The sequence below is a fragment of the Rattus norvegicus genome, chromosome 19 (assembly GCF_036323735.1).
Source record: "Rattus norvegicus strain BN/NHsdMcwi chromosome 19, GRCr8, whole genome shotgun sequence".
Taxonomy (NCBI): domain Eukaryota; kingdom Metazoa; phylum Chordata; class Mammalia; order Rodentia; family Muridae; genus Rattus; species Rattus norvegicus.
Window position 1 is genome coordinate 66,514,238 of NC_086037.1, and position 18,190 is coordinate 66,532,427.

At 51.4% G+C, this 18,190-nt stretch overlaps 1 protein-coding gene and 1 long non-coding RNA gene across 12 annotated transcripts; one reads left to right on the plus strand and one right to left on the minus strand.

Moving 5' to 3' along the window:
- Positions 1 to 209: 209 nt before the first annotated feature.
- Positions 210 to 12,859, minus strand: C19h16orf95 (similar to human chromosome 16 open reading frame 95). 6 transcript variants are annotated; one of them, XM_039098137.2, is made up of 9 exons: positions 12,740 to 12,859; positions 12,459 to 12,578; positions 10,663 to 10,714; positions 8,914 to 8,965; positions 8,218 to 8,358; positions 5,363 to 5,509; positions 4,675 to 4,711; positions 1,197 to 1,416; positions 210 to 476 (listed from the first exon to the last, which is right to left on the minus strand). In XM_039098137.2, the coding sequence occupies exons 2-9, from the start codon at positions 12,490 to 12,492 to the stop codon at positions 458 to 460; spliced, it is 702 nt and encodes a 233-aa protein (XP_038954065.1). In that variant the 5' UTR covers positions 12,493 to 12,578; positions 12,740 to 12,859; the 3' UTR covers positions 210 to 457. The 6 variants fall into 6 exon arrangements, with proteins under 6 accessions (XP_038954065.1, XP_038954064.1, XP_006255790.1 ...); XM_039098136.2 differs by having other exon boundaries at positions 12,459 to 12,611; positions 12,740 to 12,843; XM_006255728.5 differs by having other exon boundaries at positions 12,459 to 12,611; positions 12,736 to 12,798.
- Positions 12,810 to 17,275, plus strand: LOC120098534 (uncharacterized). 6 transcript variants are annotated; one of them, XR_005496820.2, is made up of 3 exons: positions 12,810 to 12,931; positions 13,423 to 13,624; positions 16,853 to 17,275. It is a non-coding gene; the product is annotated as an uncharacterized LOC120098534 (long non-coding RNA). The 6 variants fall into 6 exon arrangements; XR_005496822.2 differs by having other exon boundaries at positions 12,847 to 12,947; XR_005496821.2 differs by having other exon boundaries at positions 12,850 to 13,017.
- Positions 17,276 to 18,190: the final 915 nt, after the last annotated feature.

Genomic DNA, 18,190 nt, shown 5'->3' on the forward strand with positions numbered 1-18,190 from the left:
ATGGGTCACCCTTTAAATGTGGCTACTTGGAGAACAGTGGTTAAGAGCACTGACTCCTCTTCCAAGAGGACCCAGGTTCAATTCCTAGCACCCACACGGTGGTTCACGACCATCTGTAACTCCAGTGCTTCTGGCCCCTGTGCAGCCAGGCATGCATACAGCGCACAGCCACGCAGGCAGGGCACAAAAGTGGTTCCGTAAGCGTCTGGTTTAGAGTTTCACAAATAACATTTATTGGCTGCATTCACAACAGACTCGTGCGGACATTCGTACCAGCCCCCCTTCAACTAGCAGTCACGTGACGGTTCCTAGCTCAGATTGGACCATAGGCGCAGATCTTATCTTGTGTGGAAACAGCAAGTGTCACAGATCCTCCCGAGCTGAGGGCTTCCCTTGAGGACCATGATTTGGACTGACGTTCTTGCGGAGGATCTTGACAGTAGCTGAAGACTTCAATTCAGTCCCAGAACAAATGACTAGAAGCCAAGAGGAAGGCAAGGTCTGAGAGCTATGTCCCAGGCTGAGCCCCTGCTGTGCCCCAGGCTGAGCCCTCACTGTCCCTGGCATGGGCTTGCCAGGAGCCTCCACAGTAAGGATGGCATACAGCAGGGTCAGGAGATTGAAGCTAACGGGCAGGAGGAGACCTCAGTCGTGGAGTCTCCCACTACACCCAGGAACTGAGCAAGTGGACCTGGGTCAGGGCTGCGTCCGATTCCCAGCCGTGAGACCTGGTGAGCCTCTGATGTTCAGTCCTCACTCTCAGGAAGGGAGGGAACACCTAGTTCTGTAGAGCTGCCTAGGCAGTGAAACTGGAGCTACACAGGACGCCAAGGCAAGCGCAGGATAATGGGGTTGGGGGAGGGCACTCCATTGCACCATCATCCCAGGGAAGGCTCTGAGCCGGACTCACTGCCAGCAAGTGTCCACTAGCCCAAAGGGGCAGCCAGGCTGTGATGAGAAGGTTCACGGGGCTTCCCACATCCCAGCTGGACATGGGGACTGGGCCAGCACTGCTGACCCAGAGCAAGCACTTCGAAGTCAGGGGCAGCTCTGGGAAGAGTGCTGCCACCATGGTGTCTAGGGCTTAATGGCCTTTCAGTAAAGGACATAAGACAAGTCTAGGGTAAGGTGCTGGTGGCAGGGACTCTAAGGTAATGAGTGAGTGCGGAGTCCAGGCTCCCCCCTCCTCAACTCACCGAATGGCCATGATGGCCCTCAGGACCGCCTGCAGCAGGGTCAGGAGATTGAAGCTAACGGGTAGGAGGAGACCTAAGCGGCCAGCGTGCGGCTCATCCACCTGAAGAGCAGGCAGCTCCTCTTGATAAAGGGCCTGGAGCCGCTGCCACTTGAGGAGCAGGTGCTGGTCCCCACAGACCCGCCAACAGCCATACCATCTGCTTGAGTCCTGGGGGCAATCTGGAAGCAAGAGGAACATTGAGGAGAGGGTGGGACACCAGCTGGCCCCCAGAGGGTTCTGATCAACAATTTCCTTCCTTCCTTCCTTCCTTCCTTCCTTCCTTCCTTCCTTCCTTCCTTCCTTCCTTCCTTTATTTTTGCAGGGGGGGATTTTGCAGGAGGTTCAAGACAGGGTTTCTCTGTGTACCCCCTGGCCGACCTGAAACTCGCTGTGTAGACCAGACTGGCCTCGAACTCACAGAGATCTGCCTGCATCTGCGTCCACACTACCGGGACTAAAGGCTTGGGCCACCGACACCAAACATCATCACCTAGTTTCTGAGTCTTTACTCTTCAAAGTGGATAACTGGGACATGCAGCCTCGTTTGTTTGTTTGTTAGTTAGTATTTGTCTAGAAAAGAGAGTCCAGTGGAGATGGGTCCTAATTGGGATACCCCAGTCGAGTTACGGGAGCATCGCTGAGTTAACGGTCTCCCCTCCTCCAGCATAGTAGTCAAGCATTGCTTAAGGACTTCCCTACCATGGCTGGAGAAGTGCTCAATGGCTGAGAATACTGGCTGTCCTTTGAGAGGACCTGGGTTCGACTCCCAAAGTGCGTGCGCGTGCGCGCGCGCGCGCACACACACACACACACACACACACACACACACACACACACACACACAGAGTAGCTAGCAAACAACCCTCTGTACAGCTCCAGGGTCTACACCTCCCCCTTGTGGCTCTCACAGGCACTGCAAGCACAAGGCAGACATACATGCTGGCAAAGCATCCCTGACACTGACACATGCGTACACACATGTACCCACACTCGGAACACTCACACACGTGTGTGCCACGCTCTGCCAGCAGTCTCCAGCATGCAGTGGAGCTTACTGTGCTCCTCCCCCATGCAGACTCGTCTCCTGATCTTTCTTTCTCCTGCCCTGGGAGCGCCCGCACCCTAGAGTACCACACTGTGGGACCTGAGCGTGCGCGTGGCTGGAACAGTGACTATCATGTAAGCCTACCACGCCACTCAGGCTGACTCTGAGCACCTTCTATAACAAAGGCTCCCAACGGGACTTCCTGAACCCCGTTAGTATCTCTCAGGTAAGCTTCAGTCAATGCTGGATCCCCTTGATGCATTTTCCCCACACTATGGATGCACTATTGAGAGAAATATGAGCCCTAATCATATCAATGTGAAAGACACTTAATACGTAGCATAATAAATACAGTTTCCTTCTGAAAAATCCCACCACCAAAGAATGGAATGGGAAAACATGGAAACATCTTTTGCAAGAAAAATGTAAGATCAAAAATGCGTCTGAGGTTGTAACCGGCATGCAAAAGGTACACTGAGCTGGAAGGGGACAGGGAAGGGGACAGAAGAGGGGACAAGCTGTCCTCCTGACCCTGTCTCTGGCCTCCTAGCACAAAGAGGTGAGAGTCTTGCCCAATGGATTCTGTAAGTCATCTGAATTGAGGGCCACAGTGAAGCACCAGCCGTCCCTACTACAGGGAGGCTGAGGAGGGCACAGTTTGAGCCTGAGAGTTCACGCACAGCCGGAGCAACACAGTAAGGTCTTATCTTGAAAACAAGACAAATAAATCAAATAAAACCTCAACTACAAAGGGGTTGGGGATTTAGCTCAGTGGTAGAGTGCTTGCCTAGCAAGCGCAAGGCCCTGGGTTCGGTCCCCAGCTCCGGGGGGGGGGGGGGAAGAACCAAAAAAAAACAAAAACAAGGGGTTGGGGATTTAGCTCAGTGGTAGAGCGCTTACCTAGGAAGCGCAAGGCCCTGGGTTCGGTCCCCAGCTCCGAAAAAAAGAACCAAAAAAAAAAAAAAAACAAAAAAAAAAAAAAAAAAAAAAAAAAAAACAAAAACCTCAACTACAGAGTATGATTGGAGGGGGTGGAGAGACAGCTCAGAGGCGCAAGAGGACCAGGGTTCGAATCTACACTCCAGGTAACAGTGCTGCTTCTGTGGGAATGGGGCATTTTTACGCATTTAAGAATATGTCCGTTGTTGGCTACCCATTTCCCAAGCACTTCTCATCCTTTCCCAGAAAGCCGTCCCCACAGGGGATTTTCTGTGCAGAGCAGGCACAGTGAGGCCCAGAAGAACCTGACACCAGACCAGAGCCTGGAAGCATCTTCAAGATCAAGCCCAGGACACTGGGTACAAAACCATAAGTAATGTAGGAAGTCTTATTCAGAAAATCTGAGCCACACACAGAGTGTGTGTGTGTGTGTGTGTGTGTGTGTATGTGTGTGTGTTTGTATCTGTGTGTGTGTATGTTTCTGTCTGTGTGTGTATGTGTGTGTGAGTGTGTGTGTGTATGTTTGTGTCTGTGTGTGTGTATGTGTCTCTGAGTGTGTGTGTGTGTGTATGTTTGTGTCTGTGTATGTGTGTGTATGTTTGTATCTGTGTGTGTGTATGTTTCTGTCTGTGTGTGTATGTGTATATGTATGTTTGTATCTGTGTGTGTATGTTTGTGTCTGTGTGTGTGTGTATGTGTATGTTTGTATCTGTGTGTGTGTATGTTTGTGTCTGTGTGTGTATGTGTATGTGTATGTTTGTATCTGTGTGTGTGTATGTTTGTGTCTGTGTGTGTATGTGTATGTGTATGTTTGTATCTGTGTGTGTATGTTTGTGTCTGTGCGTGTATGTGTGTGAGTGTGTGTGTGTCTGTATGTATGTGTGTGAGTGTGTGTGTATGTTTGTATCTGTGTGTGTGTATATTTGTGTCTGTGTGTGTATATTTGTGTATGTGTGTGTATGTGTGTCTGAGTGTGTGTGTGTGTGTGTATGTTTGTATCTGTGTGTGTGTGTGCTGCCTGACACGTATGTGCATACAATAAATACATGTTGTCCACCATGAATACAGGAATGCATACATACCAGGTCACATGCATGAGCATCTCAACATACTGTGCAGCACACACAAACACAGGATTGTATCGTATAATGCGCACACAGCAATCGCGTGTTGCAGGTTTATGATTCAGGAGCCATCACACCAGAAATACACACCAGTTCAGAAGTGAACACCTACGTACACCCCAGACTACAAATAACAGAAGCTCATAGCCTAAATAAAACCACTTTAGGTATCATCGGCCCCGGCTTGCCACTGCTAAGACTGGTGACTGGTCTGTCTGGGTCATTTGTAAAAAGGCAGCAGGCAGCTGGTGATGCCTGGCTGGGGGTGGGAGTGGCTGTGTCACCTGTGTGGCCTTGTCCCACCCCCTTCCCACATGGTGTGGAGTTACCTGGAGTGTCTTTCACATTCTCCAGCCTCTTCGCTACCTAGAAGATGACAAAGTAGGTCAGTATGTCACCTAAAAGATGACAAAGTGGGTCAATATGTCATCTAGTGACCCATGTCTGTCTGTGGTGTGTGTGTCTGTTGGGGAGTAATCAGGACTTGAGACCTCAGGGCAGGGGTGCTGTGGCTCCCAACTCAGGACAGAGTTCTTTGTGCTGGAGACAGCTTGCTGCTCAGGGATGGAGAACCCCAAAGTGGAAGGCAGGAGGAGGGGAAGACAAGACTTCTAACTAGTCCCAAACACTGGAAAGGTCCTCTAGGCTGCAAGAAGGCTGGATATGGACAATCCAGGCCTCCTGGTCTGGAACTACCACTGTGGGGATGCAGGTGGTTCTAGAGGAAGGAAACCCAGAGTCACAGCCCCTCTGAGACATCACTGAAGGACCGGACAGGGGCAGAGGAATGGGTACAGGGCATGAAAGAAAGAGGGAGGGAGGGACAGCAAGGAGGAAAAGATGCAGCACCCTGGGTACCAGATGCCTCTCACCCATCCTCAGAGAATGAGGCCCACACTTCCCAGCAGCCTCTAGGAGATACGACCCTCCACTGCCATCATGGTTGTCAGGGAAAAGGCTCTTGGATTCCTTCCCTCTCATTCAACCCTGTCTCTCACACACACACCCACTTCTTACCTTCTTCTGTGACCTCAGCCCCTGGGGCACCCAGTAGGGCATGACGGCCCTGTCCCTGGGCATTGGAAGGCGGCCCCCAAAGCAGTGGCAGGAACACCGGCACGACCTCATGGCTCTGGGGACATAACACCGCATCATCTTCGAGACCTACCAGTGGACAGTGGGAAAGGGTCGAGGGGGCACCAGGTGTGACAGCCCACACCCGTAGTTACAGGACTCGGAAGGCAGGTGGATCTTCGAGAGTTCAAGGACAACCTGGTCTACAAAGCAAGACTGAGTCTTTAGGTGTGTGGGGAAGGGGCGGCTATAGCCCAGCTATTGCAGTCCTGTCCTCGCACACACAAGGACCTGAGTTCTATCTCCAGCACCATCAGGCGTAGGGGCCAGCAGGATGGCTCAGCTGGTAGGGGCACCTGTTGCCTTGCCTGCATACCTGTGATCAAGCCCTGGGACTCACAGTGGAGAGAGAGAAACGACCCCTGTAAACGTTCCTCTCATTTCCACACATGCCCTTGACCTATGTGTGTGCACGCACACACACGCACACACACACACACACACATACACACATATGCACACATACACATACCCAGAAAGAAAGAAAGAAAGAAAGAAAGAAAGAAAGAAAGAAAGAGAGAGAGAGAGAAAGAGAGAGAGAAAGAAAAGAAAGAGAGAAAGAAAGAGATTTCAAAAGAAGCATGGTATTTGTGGTCGTTTGAATGAGAACAGTCTTTACAGGTTCTTCTGTTTGAATGCTTGGTCTGTAGCTGCTGGAACTCTTTGAGAAGAATTAAGGGATGTGTGATCTTTTCCCTTTCTTTCTTTATATTTTATTTGATTTTTTTTTTTGAGACAGAGTCTCTATGTCTCTATGGCTGGCCTTGACCTGCCTTGGCACATTGTCAGTGGTAGTGAACTGTCTAGGAGCCTGTGGCAAGGGTGACTGCCCTTGTTTGGCTCTTTCTGAGTTCCTGTTGCCTTGGAGGAGGAGGATGTGGGCTGATTCAAGGGTGTCAAGGCCCTGTCACTCGGCCAGCTGCTCCCGGTGACCATGATCCCCACAGGAGAGAGGCAGGTACAAGGGATCTTGGAGAACACTCCAGACTTAGCACACAGATCACATAAGTGAAACTCAAAAGACCTATGCAAGCCAAAGCAATGGTTTAGCAGGTCAGGGTACACAGCCACAAAGCCCGATGACATGAGTTTGAATACCTGGTCCTCATGGGATGGAGGGAGAACCAACCCCAGATGTGGTCTTCTGATGGTCACAACTATACTGTGGTACCGCATGTATACACACACATGTATACACACAAGCACACATGCATGCATTCACACACACATATACACACAGACACACATGCACACATGCACCAAAAAATATGTAGAAGAGGAAGGAGGAGGAGGAGGAGGAGGAAGAGGAGGGCAGGAAGAAGAAGAAGGAGCAGGAAGAGGAGGAGTAAGAGGAAGAGGAGGTGGAGGAAGAAGAAGAGGAAGAAGAGGAGGAGGAGGAGGTGGAGGAGGAAGAAGAGGAAGGAGAGGAGGAGGAGGTGGAGGAGGAGGAAGAGGAAGAGGAGGAGGAGGAAGAGGAAGAGGAGAGAGGAGCTAGGGAGCTGGTGGGTCGGTGGGTGAGAACACCTACTGTGTGCCTCTGAGGACCTGCGTTTGGATCCACAACAACCTCACGAAGACAGGCATGGCTGTCTGACTGTAAGCCCAGCATTGGGGTGGAGACCGGCAGGTCCCAGGAGCTTGCGGACAGCTAGCCTAGCAGGAACAGCAAACATCAGGTTCAGGGAGAGGCTGTCTTAAGGGAACAGGACAGAAGACACCTGACAACATGCTCGGCCTCCAGATCTATCTGTGTGGGTGCATGTGTTCCCCCAACACACACAAACAAGCATACAACACATACACTGTACATGAGCACACACACACTACACACACACACACATACTGCACACACACATACTGCACATACACATACACTGCACGCACACACACATACACACACCCTGCACACACATACTGCACACACACATACTGCACACACACATACTGCACACACACATACACATACTGCACACACATATACTGCACACACACATATACTGCACACACACATACACTGCATACACACATATACTGCACACACACACATACTGCACACACATATATATACTGCACATGCACATACTGCACACACACAAAGTGCACACATATATATATACTGCACATACACATACTGCACACACACAAAATGCACACACATATATATACTGCACATACACATACTGCACACCCACATATACATACTGCACACACACTGCACACACACATACACTGCACATACACACATACTGTACACACACATACACTGCACACACACATACTGCACACACACATACTGCACACACATACACATACTGCACACACACATATACTGCACACACACATACTGCACACACACATACTGCACACACATACTGCACACACACATAATGCGCACATACACACTGCACAAACACATATACACTGCATGCACACGCACGTGTGTGCACACACTTTAAAAGAAACAAAGGGGGGTAGAGAGAAGAGGAAGAACGTGGGCGGGGACTGTCACTCAGAGGAGAACACTTGCCTAGTTTGTTCAAGCCCCAGCATAAAATCAATCAATCAATAAAACCAAAACCATATCCCAGAAACGTGGTCATAGAGTGACTGTGACTTTGATGGGCTCTGGACCAGGCCAGAAACTTCAGTCATAGAGTGCCTGTGACTTCGATGGCTGTGGCTCTGGACTGGGACAAGTGTCCTGGCCCTAAGTGACGGCAGTCAAGTCGCTCACTCACCTGCTTTCGTGGTCTCAGGGACAGAGGCACCCAGTAGGGCAGCAGTGCATCAGCCCGGGGCACAGGCAGGTGGCCCCCAAACTTGGCATAGCATTGGCAGCACACGCACTCCTGGAGAACAGTGCGGAGGCCAGGGTACACCTGAGCAAGACACACAGAGTGCACAACTTAGCGGGGTACACCTGACCGAGACACAGACAGAGCAGAACTAAGCAGGGGCACCCGAGAAAGACAACTGAGTGTGACAGGAGTTGGGGGCAGCACCGAGAGGAAGGGGCAGGCACTCAGATCTGCCTGTGACTCAGACCTGTGGCTACACAGCTGTTTGCAGGCATGAATCTGCAAGCCAGGTTGCGGGCAATCCTGGCCACTCACTGTGAGCAAGTCTGTCTATGGAAGACTGAAGCACCTCGAGGCAGGGGGCATCTCCTCCCTGGCAAACCTGTGGTTTTCTGCACGGACCACGTGTTAGGACCACCACCCCCTCTAGGGGCAGAGGAAGATGCTGATGACCGGGGGCAAGTCACTGAAGGGGCTCCTGGAGGGACTAGTTGGGAAGATGTGAGACTACACAGATATCTGGGGACAGAGAAATGACCCATATAACCACATGCTTCTGGGCGGGACCCAGCCTGAGACTCTCCTCTCCCTCCTCTCACCCATAGGAGGGGCAAGAGGCTGAGGGCATTTCCTCACCGACTGACCCGTGATGCACACATCCTTCCCAAAGGTCTGAAACGAACTCTTCCTAGAAAAGACAAACGCGTGGCTGTGAAGGTTCTGAGCTCCGTGCAAACTGCAGGCTGGGCACTGCTGGCCCTTGGCACTACGCTCAGGGTGGAGAGGTCGTCCTTCTGAGCCCGGGAGGTGTTTCAGGGAGACAGAAGGGCAGGCTCGCACACATTATAACTTTCCAACTGACGTGGGACCCTGTGTTCCCAAGCCAACCTGTTTCTTTTTTTTTTTTTTTTTTTTAGGAGCTGGGGACCGAACCCAGGGCCTTGCGCTTGCTAGGCAAGCGCTCTACCACTGAGCTAAATCCCCAGCCCCTCCAACCTGTTTCAATACACTCCAGCTAGAGCCTGGCTTGGCTCTCAGGAGGGTACAAAGGCCTGAACCTCATTGGGTTCAAGGGCTCAAGCCTCAAGGGCTCCATTGATCCCCGTGAGGCTTTGTTGGTTATAGACAGACTTACTGCATTAAGAGGGAGCTCATGTCAAAACTGTCAAAAAAAAAAAAAAAAAAAAAAAACTCAGTAGACCTGGTGACTCTGCCTCAAGGAGGACAGGGCAAGACACAGGGGCACAGAGAATAGATTGGGGGGAGGGAGCGCAGCAAAATAAAGGGGGGCAGAGAGGGCAGAGTGGAACAAAAGGGGACAGAAACGGGGAGGGGGGGAGACACAGCAGGACAGTGTGCTCAGAGTGGCAGTTACTCTTCCCAGCCACATGCTGCCAGAATATTGGCTGTGTGAGAGTCTCTGACACGCAGATGTCAAATGCTGGGCAAAACAGACTTTCTGCAGCAGGTGCCAGTTTGCTCCACGTCAGAAAGTGCTGCCCCCTAGTGGTTTGATACAATAATCCCAATCATTATTGTCCACTTTGTTATCTTGAGGTAACCACAGCAATCCTCCTGCCTCATCCCCCTATGTGCGGGGATCCCAGGAGCGTGCTTGGTGTGCCTTTGCACTCAGTGCTCATGGCTGATAACTGAACATAAGTCAAGGGGGCTGATCGGCCCAACATCTGGTCTGCCCACAGTAGCCCAGCCTGGAGGTGAGGTCCAGCTGGTCTCCGAGTTTAGTCACTACAGTGTCAGAACCCTTGGAACTGCCTGCTGGGACTAGCGAGCGCAGTTGGTCTCCTTCTTTGCTGAAAGAGCTACCCTAGTTACCACAGGAAGTCTGGGTGGTCACCTGGCCTGGGAGAGAAGCCCCCACAAAGGAAAGGAGAGGGCTGAGGGAAACCCATCAGGGACCGCAGTTCGTGCACACCTGGATACAGCCATGCCTGAAGGCCTGCTCCTGACATTTCCAGGGATGGAAAGTGTAGGTCGCCACTGCGCTACCGCTGGACCTGGCAGCCTCGGGGCTCCGGGCACTCACAGGTGAACTCCGAGGTCACCTGTGCAGACTCTGGGATGACCTGATCTGTCATGATGCACTGTGCTGGGCATGTGCTATCCAGCCAGGTCGGACCAGAGCCAGGCGAGGTCCAAGGTCCTCCCTAAGACCGGAGGGTTGCGCTGCTTCCCAACAGCTTCCCGCTTGACCGGCTGATTGGCCCTCGATCAGCCAATCAGAAGCTGTCATATTTGGGTGTGCACTGAGCTGACAGCTGATTGGTTACTGATGGGGGCAGTAGGACAGAGAGGACATTTGTCTCGCGCTCCCTATCCTCTCATCGCCTGGGTGAACTTGAAGACCAGCCCGAGGGCACTCACCATTTCCTGTGGATGGGTCTGTGCGCGCGTGGGACAACCCGGTCCCGATCCCCTGAAAAGAGACAGAGGGAAGTGGGACAAAGCCTAAGGGGTCCCCATGGGCTAAATTCCTTCTGTGGGTCCCAGATACCACCCAGGATCCCCCAAGCCACTCGTTATCAAGTAAAGTAACAGCTTGGAGAACCTGAACGTTGCGCACACGCCTGTCAGACGTGCATGAGTTGTAACTTTAAAAGAAAGGTTTCCATCCAAGACTTTGGTCAGACTAGACTTAGTGTTTGGGGCCCGGTGAGACGGCTTAGCAGGAGAGTGCTTCTGCTGCCTAGCCTGACAACATGAGTTCGATCCCAGGACCCACATGGTGGAAGGCGAGTACTCCCACATATCTCACCTAGCAGTTCCGGAAACAGCCCTCAGCATGGGAGAAAATCCAGCCATACTTCAGGCAGGGGATTAAATTCCGAATTTACAGAGAACTGTGAAAGTTGACTACCAAGGGAACACAGCTGCCAATCAACAAACGGGCTGGTGAAGGGAACAGACTTCTTTCTGCCTCATCCTGGGACTGCCCTTAGCAGAGGAGGGGGATGTGGATACCTGCCCCTGCCATGGCAACACTCCAGATCACATCCCTAGGGCATACCTTCTCATCTGTTTCCTAAGTCACCTCCCTGTGACTACTTTGGATTCCTGTCTTGGGGTCTGCCCCTGGAGGATCCTAAATTGAGGCAAGTTCTTTCCATCACCCCGCTGACAGTCAACACCCACCAAGGGGAACCCCTCTCCCCAGTCCCTGGACCTCATGCAGTTGCAGCTGTGCATGGACAGCAACGGCTCAGAGACCTGGTGGGCTGGGGCGGGCACACCAGTCCCCCTGCACGCAGGGGTGGTGGCTGATGTGGCAGGGTGCTGGACCCCTACTAATAAACAACAGGAACAACTCAATAAATGGAAAGACGAAGAATTGCCACCATGGCCGTGCTGGGAAGCACAGCAAGCCCGCAGCTGAGGTGTCCGCGCTGCAGGAAAGATGCATTCTGGCTGAGCACGGAAACCATTTCAGAGCATAAGGATTGTCAAGACGTCCAGGCCAGCCTAGACTACAGAGTAACCCTGACTCAAAACGCAAAAATAAAATAAAATAAAAAAATAATAAGGGGCTGGAGAGATGGCTCAGCAGTTAAGAGCACTGGCTGCCCTTCTAGAGGTCATGAGTTCAATTCCCAGCAACCACATGGTGGCTCACAACCATCTGTGATGGGATCTGATGCCCTCTTCTGGTGTGTCCGAAGACAGCTACAGTGTACTTAGATAAATAAATCTTTAAAAGAAATAAAAATATAAAATAAAAAAATCAGGCAGGCAGGGGTGGCACAACGCCTTTAGTCCCAGCACTCAGAGAGGCAGAGGCAGGTGGATCTCTTTGAGTTGGAGGTCAGCCTGGTCTACAGGGTATGGTCCAAGGTGGACCAGGCTACACGGAAAAAACATGTCTTGAACAACAACAAAACACACACACACACACACACACACACACACACACACAAACAAACAAACAAAAAAGGAAATTAAAATGCTAAGAACATATTCCCTCCTGGGGACACTTCCCAGGTCTGTCTATCAGACTGGATGTTGGAGGGTTCTAGGACAAGGTCACCCCAGTTACTCCAACTAGAGCCAGTTACATCTCATTCCCTGATTCCCTGGCTACAGGGCTCTTAGCATCTTGCCCAACGGTGGTATTGTGAGCGTCCCCGGGGTAGGCACTCTGTGTGCTCTACCAACTTAGCCGTTACCTTTTCCTCGTAGGCTCGCCGGTATCATGGCCATCCCTTCCCTCTGCCTCCAATGGTGGCACGCCCCAGTTCTTCCTCAGTGGTTGTGCCTGGTCTTCCTTCACTCTGCCCTCCAGGGTGCTGTGGGAGACGGTGTCACCATCATCATCCTCACTGACATCAGAGCGGGAAAGGGAGAAGGCCCACACGGATTCTAATGGCTTGCTACTCCCCAAACGCCTCTGTCAGCCCGCTTCCCCATGGTCCTAGGGCTCCCTGCAAGGAAGCAGCCACCTACTTGCCTGTGCACCGTCTGTGTCCCCCACAACCATGGTACTCCGTGAGAGCCGGACTTCCAATGGAACTATGGAATGCTGGGAACAGAAGCTCCACGGTGATGGTGGGACAGCCATCCCTCTCAGGCAGCCCTTGTCCCCTGCTGGCTCCAGAAGGGTAGCATAGGCCCAGGAGCTGCAGACATGGACAGAAACGAGGTCCACCGGGCTCAGGGTGTGGGAAGCTCTGTGGTAACTTCCTGAGTGGTTGTCTTCAAATGGCCCAGGAAGCGCAGGATCCCAGTGTATGCAGCAGCTGTCCCGACCTGGTGTCCAGAGTGACCCAGCAGCTCCATGCAGCAGGCTCCAGAGTTTAGCCACAGAGTTTAGACCGGTGGGCCCCAGGCAGCGGTTGCATCAGCCTCACTGGTGCACAGGCAAATGGAGTCAGACCCAACACCCAACTGTTCTCTCAGCTCCGCCCCACCTCTGACCCTCCCTAGCTCCTCATCCGTACCTAGACACCCAGGAACCCACATCTTCAACCCTCACAGCAGCTGTTTCAACGCCCTGTAGGCCATTCTTAGCAAGGCAGCCCAAGTATATCCTTGGTCCCTTCAGGAGCTTCTGTGACACTCAGAGAACCACAGTCCTTATCACGGCCTCTGGGGCAGTACTTAATGTGGGCCTGTGTGTCCTTGTCCAAACAGACACACTGACAGACTCCATCCACTCTGCGAGTCAGCCTCCTTCCCTGACACGATGCTCCTTGCTGCTCCACAGTGCCATGTGCTTCCTTTATTAAGCCACCTGTGCCCTCCACCCATAATGCCCTGCCGTCACCAGCCACCCGTAGGCTTCACTACTTGGGTCCACAGAACAGGCTGTACTAAGCAGACTGAGCAAGGCAAGGTGAGTTTCAGATGACAAGATGATACCAGCTAAGCCAGGGTTTGGCAGTGCCGGACTCATGTACTTTCAGCATTTCTTTCCACAGTCACCTCTTCAGGTGACACTGGGGGACAGAGACTTGTAGTCAGGTACGTGAGCTCTCAGCACTCAGGAAGTCCAGCCAGGGACCCATCTGAGGGACCGAGTTTGTGACCAGGTTACTGGGTACATTCTCTGCAGAATGGCAGGGCAATAACCAGCTCTGGCCAGCCACTGGCCCAGATGGACTCGTCCCCAGTCTCCAGCCCAGGTGTCCCCTCCCCAGACGGCTGCTCGTGTCCTTTCTCCCTCCCACGTTTCTCCCCTGGCATTTTCTGCAGGGACAGTGCAGAGACCTTGCACATCTTGTTGTGCATGGCCAGCATCCCGGCGTGCAGACAGAAAGAGGCCACCCTGGCCATTAAGGAGTGGGCATCACTGTGGCCTGTAAGGATGGATGGCTAGGGTAGATATGCCCCGGGACAATGAGGGGCTTCCAGCATACTCTTCATCCTGCGCAGGGGGGAAAGCAAGACGGGGCAGCCACTGTCAAGCCTAAGCAGGGCTGGGTTTGCGTGTTTATGAGTACACGTGTTTGCCTGCATGCTGGGTTTGTGCAGAACATCTGTACAGCACCCACAGTGCCAGAAGAGGGCTCCGGAGCCCCTGTGACTGGAGTTGTAAGATGGTTGTGAGCTGTCGCATGGGCTCTGGAAACAAAACCCAAGTCCTCTGGAAGAGCAGCCAGTTCTCCTACCCAGTGAGTCGTCTCGCCAGCCCCGGGCAGGTTCTAAAGGCCCAGCACACACACACACACACACACACACACACACACACACACACACACACACACACACACACACGGCGTCTCTCTGTACTCTAAAGACCCCATCCACACACAAGATATGCCAGGGTGTGTAGAACTACTCACAAGGCGCCCAACCGCAAACAATCCAAGATCTAGTAGCAGGAGAGAGACGAGCACTAGCCAGCCAGCCAGCCATGCAGGAGTGTGACTGACAGGTGCTGAGGGGTGGGGGAGCCCCAGCATGGGCAGACACATAGTCTCAACAGGGAAATGACCCCCATGGATGGCTGGCTCTATGTGAGCAGCCCAAGTTTGAAGTATAAAACGCAGACGGAAAACAGCAATGTACTATGAGATTCTTTTTTTTTTTTTTTTTTCCAGAGCTGGGGACCGAACCCAGGGCCTTGCACTTGCTAGGCAAGCGCTCTACCACTGAGCTAAATCCCCAACCCCACTATGAGATTCTTGTAGGGTGTGCAGCTGTAGTACCCCCAGCTTGTAATCCCAACACTTGAGAGCCTGAAGCAGCAGGAGCAGGGGCTTCAAGCCAGCCTCATCTAGTTAGAGATACTCAGTCTCTCTTTCTCTCATGTGTGCATGTGCGTGTGCGTGTGCATAATGTATGATGTGTGTGATACGTGTGTGTTGTGTGTGCTGTGTGTTTGTGTGATATGTATGATATGCATATGTGTGTGATGTGTGCATGTGTGTGATGTGTGTGTCATGTATGATATGTGATGTGTGTGTTTGTGTGTGCTTGTGTGATGCATGTGTCATGTATGTGTGATATGTGTGATGGGTGTGTTTGTGTGATGTGTGTGTCACGTATGGTATGTGTGATATTTGTGATGTGTGAGACATGTGTGTGTTTGTGATGTGTGTGTGATGTATGATATGTTTGTGATGTGTGTGTGATGTATGATATGTTTGTGATGTGTGTGATGTGTGTGTGACATGTGTGTGATGCATGTGTGATGTGTACTTGTGATATGTGTGCGTGATGTGTATATATGTGTGATATGTGTGTGATGAGATGTGTGTATGTTTGTGATGTGTATATGATATGTGTGATGTGTGTATATGTGTGTGATGTGAGTGATGTGTGTATGTGTGAGTGTGTGGGATGTTTGTTTGTGTGTGTGTGTGTGTGTGTGTGTGTGTGTGATGAGTATGGGATGTATGTGAAAAGAAGCATTTGAAAAGAGTCTTGAAAGAGACAGTATGGAAACAAGTTGAGAAATGGTCTGAGCTCCCTACTGTGTGCACAGGCGGAACACTCTGGAAGGGGGAAAGGAGTGAACCGTGGGTCAGTTTAGAAAATCTGGAAGGGTGACATCATTCTGTCCCCACTGTGGGGCTTAAGTGGTCCTCAACCCAAAAAGTCCCATGCAGCCACTGGAAACAATACCTCAATGAGTGCCAAAACAGTTGCCCAGTATATTCAAGATCCTGGGTTCAATCCCCAGCACCGCCTGTAAATAAAGCCATTTCTAGCAGGGCAGAAGTGGTTGCACAATGCTGCACTCAAAAGGCAGCAGCAAGAAAGTAAGGAGTCTGGCTGGATGTGGGGGCCCACCACTTTAATCCTAGCACTTGGAAGGCAGAGGCAGGTGGCTCTCTGAGAGTTCAAGACTAGCCTGGTCTACAGAATGAGTACCAAGACAGTTGGGGTTGTTACACAGAAAAACAAATACAAAAAACAAAAAACCCTGTCTTTAAAACAAAAGTACTCACGAGCATGCAGATAATCTTACTATCCAAAAATGTCTGGTTTGACTTGTCTTTTTCTAAGTGTCTCTATCTCTATGGCCTTGGGCAAATGACTCATCCCCTGGGATTCTGCCTCCTCTTCTACCTATATCCACACCCCGCATTGTTAAAGGGGTTTCCTCTACCAAGGATGGGGCTGCAGGGGGGCCTCTCCCCTGGCCAGAGCAACTTCCAGGAGCCCACTGCTTGGAGGACTGCAGACAGACACACCGAGTTACCGGGCAGGAGGTGACAGCTAAGCCACAGGTTGTACCTTCACTTTCCAGATCAAGGAGAAGCAGGACAAGACAAGAGATCTTCCCTATTGGAAGAGCGTTTATGAAGGAATTGTGGGCTGCAGTAACCCTGAGTACCCACTAGAGGTCACACCACAACCTCTTTAAAAGGAATGGTTGGGTGGTCAGCTTGACAAGACTTGGAGACTGGAGGCTACATTGGGGCCAGGTGACAGATCATGACCCTTCCACCAGGCCCCATCTGTAATCTCAGCTCCAGAAAGCATTCACCCCGCCCTCATGGCTGGCTGGCTGCTGTTTCCCATGGGACGAAAAAAAAAAAAAAAAGCCCAAGTTCAGAAAGGAAAGGGAAAAATCTAGTGGGACCCCCTGATATTTTGCTTTAAAATATTTCAGGCCTGGAGCTGCACCTCAGAAGTACTCATCTGCCTGGTGCTGCCCCCAACCATGTGAAAATGAAACTGTCTCAGAGACCTGTGTGGAGACACATCAGTCCATCAGCAGACACACCTTCCCCCTCTGGACCCCAGTGTCTCAATCTGACAGGAAGCCAATGCGCCGCTGGCCACCCTGGGGGAGGGCAGAAGCCCAATGGCGGCCTCAAAGCCTCAGCGTTAACTGCATGCTTTTTAAGTTTTATGTGCTGCATCTGTGTGTGTGTGTGTGTGTGTGTGTGTGTGTGTGTGTGTGTCCCTGTGATGTATGCATGCATGGCTATACACGTTTGTGGAGGCCTGAGGTTGACACTGTCTTCTTCAATTGCTCCCCACTTTTTTTATTTAATAATATTATTAATAAATATTATTATTTGTAATAGTATTATAAATATTATTTTATTAATATGAGTACACTGCTGCTCTCTTCAGACACACCAGAAGAGGACATCGGATCCCATTACAGATGGTTGTGAGCCACCATGTGGTTGCTGGGAATTGAACTCAGGACCTCTGGAAGAACAGTTGGTGCTCTTAACCGCTGAGCCATCTCTCCAGCCTGCTCTCCACTTTTTAAAAAAAAAAAAAAAAAAAAAAAGATTTTGAAGACTACTTTGTACGTGTCACAACTGACACATGGTTAAAGGGTCAGATGGTCAGACAGCAGGCACCTTGGCTGAGTAGGTTCTTCCTTTCCACTGCACACGTGAGCTTCCGGCCGATTCTCCCATCAGATGCAATGCCGGGATTCGACTCAAACCATGGCATCTGGGTTTTAAGATGGATTCCAGGAATCAGAACTCAGGTCTCTGACTGCACCAGCCCCCCTATCCACTGAGCCGCCTTCCTGACCCTTCCGCATTACTTAAGTCACTTATCTTGTTGAGCTGACTCACTCACCAGAAGGCCCCTGGGACCGACCCTGCTATTGCCTCCCCAGTCCTGGCATTACCGGCACTTGAGTGCCAGGGATCTGAACTTAAGAGTCTCCTGCTTGCAAAGCAAGAAGCTTATGTGTGCATTGATCAAGTATAGCTCTTCTATTCTTACGTTTTACATAAACATAATACTGTACCTCTTCCAGCATCCCATGGTGCAACACTGATTCGTGCACATTGGCCCCGCTTGCCTGTGCCCTCACTGTAGCTGGACTGGGGCCCTCTGGGCTTCGCTGAGACCCCCAGATAGACATCCGAGTTCTCAAATCTGCCACCTTTGCTGTGGACACCTGGCAGAACGCACACCCATTTCTGTCCTATAGCTGCACAATTGCCCTCCAACACATTGCCATTGTCTCTCG